This window comes from Cucurbita pepo, chromosome LG11 (genome assembly GCF_002806865.2).
Source record: "Cucurbita pepo subsp. pepo cultivar mu-cu-16 chromosome LG11, ASM280686v2, whole genome shotgun sequence".
In the NCBI taxonomy this organism is placed as follows: domain Eukaryota; kingdom Viridiplantae; phylum Streptophyta; class Magnoliopsida; order Cucurbitales; family Cucurbitaceae; genus Cucurbita; species Cucurbita pepo.
Window position 1 is genome coordinate 3402841 of NC_036648.1, and position 7164 is coordinate 3410004.

Consider the following 7164-nt stretch of genomic DNA (forward strand, 5'->3'; position numbering starts at 1 on the left):
CATCCAAGGCATATCAATTATCGAAAAGACCTAAACTACCTTCCATAACAATCCATTCTTATCCTATTTCTTTCTTATTTACAATAACATTAATCTCCTCTAGACATTCAATTTAAATTATTCTGTTTGTTTCTTACTTAAAAAGAGCAATAATACTTCCATAAATGGTGAGTTTGCCAAAACTGGATCCTCCATTGATTTAAGGAGTTCTTTTTAAATTTATAAATGGAAGCTATAAGTAAGCCTCGTATTTCAATATATCTTGATCGTAATTTCATTGGGTTTTTGTGGGTAGCTACCTAAATATGTCTGAGGAAGAGCTTCCTCCCGCGAGCCAATTGATTCCTCTGGACTTCAGCTCAGTTCAAACTATTCCTGAATCTCACTTATGGCCTAACCTTGATGAATCATCGAGGAAGATCGAACCAGACAAAATGGTCTCGATCCCGGTTGTCGATCTTAACAACGATAATGTGTCGGAGCTCATAGGGAAAGCTTGCGAGAAATGGGGAATGTTTCAGTTGATTAATCATGGTATCTCAAAAACCCTAATAGCCCAAACCGAGGAAGTGGCTCGATGTCTTTTCGCTCTTCCAAAAAGCCAGAAGATGAAGACATTACAGGCTCCCGGAAACCCCACCGGCTACAGCATGGCCGGAATATCGAAGTATTATGAGAAACTAATGTGGCATGAAGGATTCACCATCCTAGATTCTCCGGTTGATAGTTTTAAGAAACTCTGGCCATCAAACTACCAACGATTCTGGTAAATCCATGCAACTTTTTTTATGCATGTACACAATTAGGGTCTAGGGTTTAAGGTTTAGGTTAAACCGTTTATTACTCTAAATCCCAACCATTTTTATATTCTCTAATTGGATTCTAACTTTTTTCTTGATCAAGTGATATAATGGAAGAATACCGACTCGAAATGAAGGCTTTAGCTGATAAGCTAATAAGTTTAATCTTCAAGTTTCTTGGCATCTCCGATGAAGAGATGGTGAAGCTATTGCCTTACATCGACCCGAACACCGGAAAACCCCACATGGCTTTGCGCTTGAACTCGTATCCGCCATGCCCTGATCCAAGCAAAGTCATTGGCCTTGCGGCCCACACCGACACCTCCCTCTTCACCATGCTTCACCAGGCACGCAAATATGGGCTACAGATCTTCAACGAGAAAGAAGGTTGGATTCCTCTAGCAAGGAAGAGCGACACACTCATTATTAACATCGGTGATTTCCTCCAAATTATATCAAATGGTCGGTTTCATAGCATTCCTCACCGGGTGATGATACAAGAGACTGAGGAGAGTACGATGTCGATGGCATTTTTCTATTATCCACCGAGTCATTTAAACGTATTACCTTATTGTAAGCCATTGAGTGAAACCCCACAGACTCCCATCTACAGAGGAGTGAACGTGAAAGAATATTTCGCCATCAAGGCCAAGCACTCGGGGAAGGGAATTCCTGCCATAACAATATGATCTTTCACATTCCAAGACCTCTTGTTTGCTTCATTTTCAAATTGAAATAAATTCTAAACCGTTGATGTGGGGGCAGTTTTTAATTGGTTTAGTTTGATGATCACAGCCATGCCATAGATATGGAAGCTTGTCTGTAATATTCTTTTATTTATTTTTAAATTTCTGTCAATTCCATGCATGTTCAAAACACGAAAAAGTCAAAGACTTTGTCCAAAGACTCGTGGCAGCTAAAAAACTAAGACTTTTTATAGCGTTTTTTTATAGCTATAATAGATGCTATAATAAAGTATAAAACTATAGCTTATATATATATATATTGTTATAAAAACATTTAATACCGTTTTATTAAAGCTATAATATGTTAAATATAGCTAAAATATTATGTTATCTTTAACTTATTATAGCATTTTTTTAACGCTATAATATAGTATTCATAGCTTTAATCTTAGGCTATAACAATGTTATTTGATCATTTTATTTTTTTTTAAATATTATTTCATCAATTATATTTTGATAAAGAATTTATTCCGGTATTTATTTTTAGCTAAATCCACACTTAAATTACTTTATTTCACAATTAAATACTGTAATTTTCATTCACAATTGAAACTTCATCATCTATTTACATTACAAAATGAGTATTCTGTAATTTTATAGAATAAAAAAAATTGTTCAAACAATATAAAATAAGGTATTCTCTATTATTTGCATTGATGTTCGATTGTCTGGGACCACTATTATGTCATGCCTTTATATTGTAAGTCTTCTATCACCTTCCATATCTTATAAATATTGAGAATAGTTAATCAATAAGCCAAAAATATATAATTACATTTTCGAAAAAGAGGATAATATATTGTAATTCATACCGAGTTCAATAGATATCTACATCGAAAGTAAAAGTCAATTAACCAAAGTAAAATTAAATAAATTTAAGACAGAAATTACCATAATCTTGTTAGAAAGATGAACAAGATATGTCGGAAGACACGAGAACCCTCTTGGTATAGACTGATTTGATCTCGTTGCTTTGATGAACAGAATGTTCTGCCACGGTCTTCAGTACTCCTATTTCAGAGGAAAAGACCACCTCTTTGGTGGTCCTATGTTTTGGCTAAATGTTGTAGTAAGGACAATCACTTTTAAAAAAATAGAAATTATACCACAACCAGACAACTAATGAAAACAAGCTCAATCATGTAACTTAGTCCAATATCACGACATTTCAATGAGAGATAGTGCACTTACACTTAGAGTTGTACTATAGGTTATAGGTTACATCGATAAGCAAGATTCTTACTTCGACAAATAATATGGCACAATACATTCCTCCAAGCTCTTGTCCACCTACATCAACTAAAATAGGTGATAATCAGACCTGCATGATATCATGACAGACATAAATATCAAAGCTACGTGTCCAATTTAGTATAACATAACAGGGAAGTATCCTGATACATATGACACTCATAAATGCATGAGATCCTCGTGACTTTTAATAACAACTTTTAATAAGAAACAAACGTTCTTCCTATTATTCATGTCATAATAAACATATAAGTTGTATATGTTGGATCAGTATGGCAACCCTAGAGAGGTGAATAGAATTTTAACCCTAAATAAAAATATTTAAAGTGATTAATTTTTCTAAATATAATTTTTTTAAAATAAGTAGAATATGATAATTAATACAATGCAATAGTTTGAAGAAATAACCGTAAACAATTATAAAAAAAAAAAAAAAAAAAAAAATNAATAAATCTTAATAAGAATTTTGAAATTAAATACGGAAGGGTTAGAATTAGAAAATATAACACCGTGGTTTTATAGTAGTTGAGTCAAACTCGACCTACTCCACCTTCTCAAGTGCCTCTTGTGAATTTGAATAAACTTTTCTCGACTATTTCCTCGGATCAGTGCCCAACCACTACACCGCTCTTTTCACGAGTTCAAGAGCAAACTCAATCCCTTCCACGACTCAGGATCAAATCGGTACAAACACTACAAAAAATAATAAATACGATAGATTACGAAAAACACTATTGTAGACTTTTTATAGGTTTCTCGTACGTCGTGATAGCCTATGTTATTAAAAGTCTAAGATTTTTATAGTGTTTTTTTTACGTCCATAATGGATGCTATAATAAATTGTGAAACTATAGCTTATATATGTTAGTTATGAAAACATTTTATAGAACGTTTAAGATAATTAAAAGATTATTCTATTTTTAACTTATAATAGCATTTATTTAACATTATTATATAATATTTATAGCTTTAATATTATGTTATAATAATATTATTCAACCATGTATTTACCCACCTCAATTAGATACATAAGATTTAGTAAACACTTAGGAAACATATTATTAAAATCTACCCGTGCTCAATTCTGTTCTTCCAACTCTTTTAACTCGTTGAGCAACGGATTCCTTACTAGTGCATTATCTCTTTAGAGCAAGATACCTTAAACCAAAACCGACATTTTCTTAATCAAGAGGAGCGATATATCTTGAACTCTTTTGAAGCACTTTGTTGCTGCACGCCGTAAAACTCAAATTATCCAAATAAGCTCGTAATAAACACTATGTGGGCAATGTGTTGGGGGACAGGGCCTTGAAGATTACCATTTCCTTCAAATTTATTTTCCGTATTTTTTTCTGTATTTTTTTTTTTTTTTTTTTTTTTTTTTTTTTTTTTTTTTTTTTTTTTTTTNTGTCGACGGTAGACCACGATGATGCAAATTATGGCTAGCGATGCAAAGTTACCGTGTGCCAGCAAAGTTCAAGAAAAGGGTTTTCATGTGGGAGATATGTCATCTCTCAAGGGCGTTGCACTACTGGGTTTGGTGATTAAGGGAACGTGTGAATTAGATACCTTGCGTGATCTTCACTGCTCTTCGGAAATCTCACGTTTTGAACGACACCTGATTCAATGCATCCAAGGCATATCAATTATAAAAAAGACTTAAACTACCTTCCATAACAATCCATTGTTATCCTGTTTCTTTCTTATTTGCAATACATTAATCTCCTCTAGACATTCAATTTAAATTACTCTCTTTGTTTCTTACTTTAAAAAAGCAACAATCCTTCCATAAATGGCGAGCTTGATTTACTGCTACTTTTTAAGTTTTTAAGTTTATAAATTGAAGCGGTAAGTAAGGTTAGTATTTCAATATACCTTGATCTTAATCTCAGTGGCTTTTTGTGTGCAGCTACCTAAATATGGATAAGCTTCCTGGTGTAGGCCTTTTGACTCCTCTGGACCTCAACACAGTTGAGGCTGTTCCTGAATCTCACGTATGGCCTCACCTCGATGAATCATCGCAGAAGTTCGAATCGGACAAAACGGTCTCGATCCCGGTTGTCGATTTTAACGACGACAATGTGTTGGAGCTCATAGGGAAAGCCTGCGAGGAGTGGGGAATGTTTCAGTTGATTAATCATGGTATCCCAAAAACCCTAACAGTCGAAACCGAGGAGGTGGCTCGACAACTTTTCGCTCTTCCACAAAGCCAGAAGATGAAGGCATTAAATGTTCCTGGAACTGCCAACGGCTACTGCATGGCCAGATTAACGAAGCATCATGACAAAATGATGTGGCATGAAGGATTCACCGTCATAGGTTCTCCGGTTGATGATTTTAAGAAACTCTGGCCATCGGACTACCAACCGTTATGGTAAATCCATGCAACTTTTTTCATGCATGTACACAATTAGGGTTTAGGGTTTATGTTTAAGTGATTATTACTCTAAATCCCAACAATTTTTATATGCCCTAATTGGATTCTTACTTTCTTTTCTTTTCATTTTTTTTTTTTTTTAATGAAGTGATAAAATGGAAGAATACCAACTCAAAATGAAGGATTTAGCTGATAAGCTAATAAGCTTAATCTTCAAGTTTCTTGGCATCTCCGATGAAGAGATGGTGAAGAAGTTGTCTTACATCGACCCGGCCACCGGAAAACCCCACTTGGCTTTGCGCTTGAACTCGTTTCCAGCATGCCCTGAACCAAGCAAAGTCATTGGCCTCGCGGCCCACACTGACACCTCCCTCTTCACCATGCTTCACCAGGCACGTAGAGAGGGGTTACAGATCTTGAACGAGAAAGATGGCTGGCTTCCGCTGGCTCCGAGGAGCGACGCTCTCATTATTAACGTCGGCGATTTCCTCCAAATTATATCGAACGGGCGGTTTCATAGCGTTCCTCACCGGGTGATGATACGAGAGACTGAGAAGACTACGATGTCGATGGCATATTTCTTTCATCCACCAGGTCATTTACACGTAGCACCTTATTGCAAGCCATTGAGTGAAACCCTACAGACTCCCATTTATAAAGGAGTGAACGTGAAAGAATATTTCGTCATCAAGGCTAAAGCCTCCGGGAAGGGAATTGCTGCCATAACAATATGATGTTTCATATTGAAAACCTCTTGTTTGCTTTATTTTCAGAAGGGTTTCCAAAAATAAGTTGTTAAACTGTTCATGTGGGGGCAGATTTTCAATGGTTTAGTTTGATGATCATACACAGCCATGCAATATTTTTTGTTAAATAACTGGAATATGATAATTAATAGAATAAAATAGTTTCAAAAATAACCATAAACCAATAATAAATAAATAAAAAATAAAAAAAATAAAAAAAACTTAAAACATGTAATAAATCTCAATAAGAATTTCGAAATTAAATAGGAAAGAGTTAGAGTTAGAAAATATAACACAGTNTTCCAGCATGCCCTGAACCAAGCAAAGTCATTGGCCTCGCGGCCCACACTGACACCTCCCTCTTCACCATGCTTCACCAGGCACGTAGAGAGGGGTTACAGATCTTGAACGAGAAAGATGGCTGGCTTCCGCTGGCTCCGAGGAGCGACGCTCTCATTATTAACGTCGGCGATTTCCTCCAAATTATATCGAACGGGCGGTTTCATAGCGTTCCTCACCGGGTGATGATACGAGAGACTGAGAAGACTACGATGTCGATGGCATATTTCTTTCATCCACCAGGTCATTTACACGTAGCACCTTATTGCAAGCCATTGAGTGAAACCCTACAGACTCCCATTTATAAAGGAGTGAACGTGAAAGAATATTTCGTCATCAAGGCTAAAGCCTCCGGGAAGGGAATTGCTGCCATAACAATATGATGTTTCATATTGAAAACCTCTTGTTTGCTTTATTTTCAGAAGGGTTTCCAAAAATAAGTTGTTAAACTGTTCATGTGGGGGCAGATTTTCAATGGTTTAGTTTGATGATCATACACAGCCATGCAATATTTTTTGTTAAATAACTGGAATATGATAATTAATAGAATAAAATAGTTTCAAAAATAACCATAAACCAATAATAAATAAATAAAAAATAAAAAAAATAAAAAAAACTTAAAACATGTAATAAATCTCAATAAGAATTTCGAAATTAAATAGGAAAGAGTTAGAGTTAGAAAATATAACACAGTTGTTTTACAGTGGTTCGGTCAAACTCGACCTATTCCACTTCTCAAGTGCCTCTTGAGAATTTAAATAAATCTTTCTCGAAACAAAGTCCAACCGCTACACCCCTCTTTTTACGAGTCAAGAGTAAACTCAATCATTTTCACGGTTGAGGATCAAACCGATATAAGTGTCTAAATTTGTGTAGTAACACACCACAACTCTGTAAAAGCGTAA

General features: G+C 35.2%; 2 protein-coding genes across 3 annotated transcripts; both read left to right on the forward strand.

Moving 5' to 3' along the window:
* Positions 1-243: 243 nt before the first annotated feature.
* On the forward strand, positions 244-6753 carry LOC111805113 (gibberellin 3-beta-dioxygenase 1-like). Of its 2 annotated transcripts, XM_023690010.1 has the most exons (3): positions 265-766; positions 904-1067; positions 6221-6753. In XM_023690010.1, exons 1-3 carry the CDS (start codon positions 306-308, stop codon positions 6640-6642), a joined length of 1047 nt encoding a protein of 348 aa, XP_023545778.1. In that variant the 5' UTR covers positions 265-305; the 3' UTR covers positions 6643-6753. The 2 variants fall into 2 exon arrangements, with proteins under 2 accessions (XP_023545777.1, XP_023545778.1); XM_023690009.1 differs by lacking the exon at positions 6221-6753 and having other exon boundaries at positions 244-766; positions 904-1658.
* LOC111805115 (gibberellin 3-beta-dioxygenase 1-like) lies at positions 4674-6016 on the forward strand. The gene is made up of 2 exons (XM_023690012.1): positions 4674-5171; positions 5323-6016. Exons 1-2 carry the CDS (start codon positions 4717-4719, stop codon positions 5906-5908), a joined length of 1041 nt encoding a protein of 346 aa, XP_023545780.1. The 5' UTR covers positions 4674-4716; the 3' UTR covers positions 5909-6016.
* Positions 6754-7164: the final 411 nt, after the last annotated feature.

Excerpts from the sequence above, each read along its gene's own strand:
- LOC111805113 (XM_023690009.1), top strand. The coding sequence starts at position 306 with ATGTCTGAGGAAGAGCTTCCTCCCGCGAGCCAATTGATTCCTCTGGAC. Across the intron at positions 767-903 it reads TCAAACTACCAACGATTCTG|TGATATAATGGAAGAATACC; the intron begins GTAAATCCATGC and ends TTCTTGATCAAG.
- LOC111805115 (XM_023690012.1), top strand. The coding sequence starts at position 4,717 with ATGGATAAGCTTCCTGGTGTAGGCCTTTTGACTCCTCTGGACCTCAAC. Across the intron at positions 5,172-5,322 it reads TCGGACTACCAACCGTTATG|TGATAAAATGGAAGAATACC; the intron begins GTAAATCCATGC and ends TTTTTAATGAAG.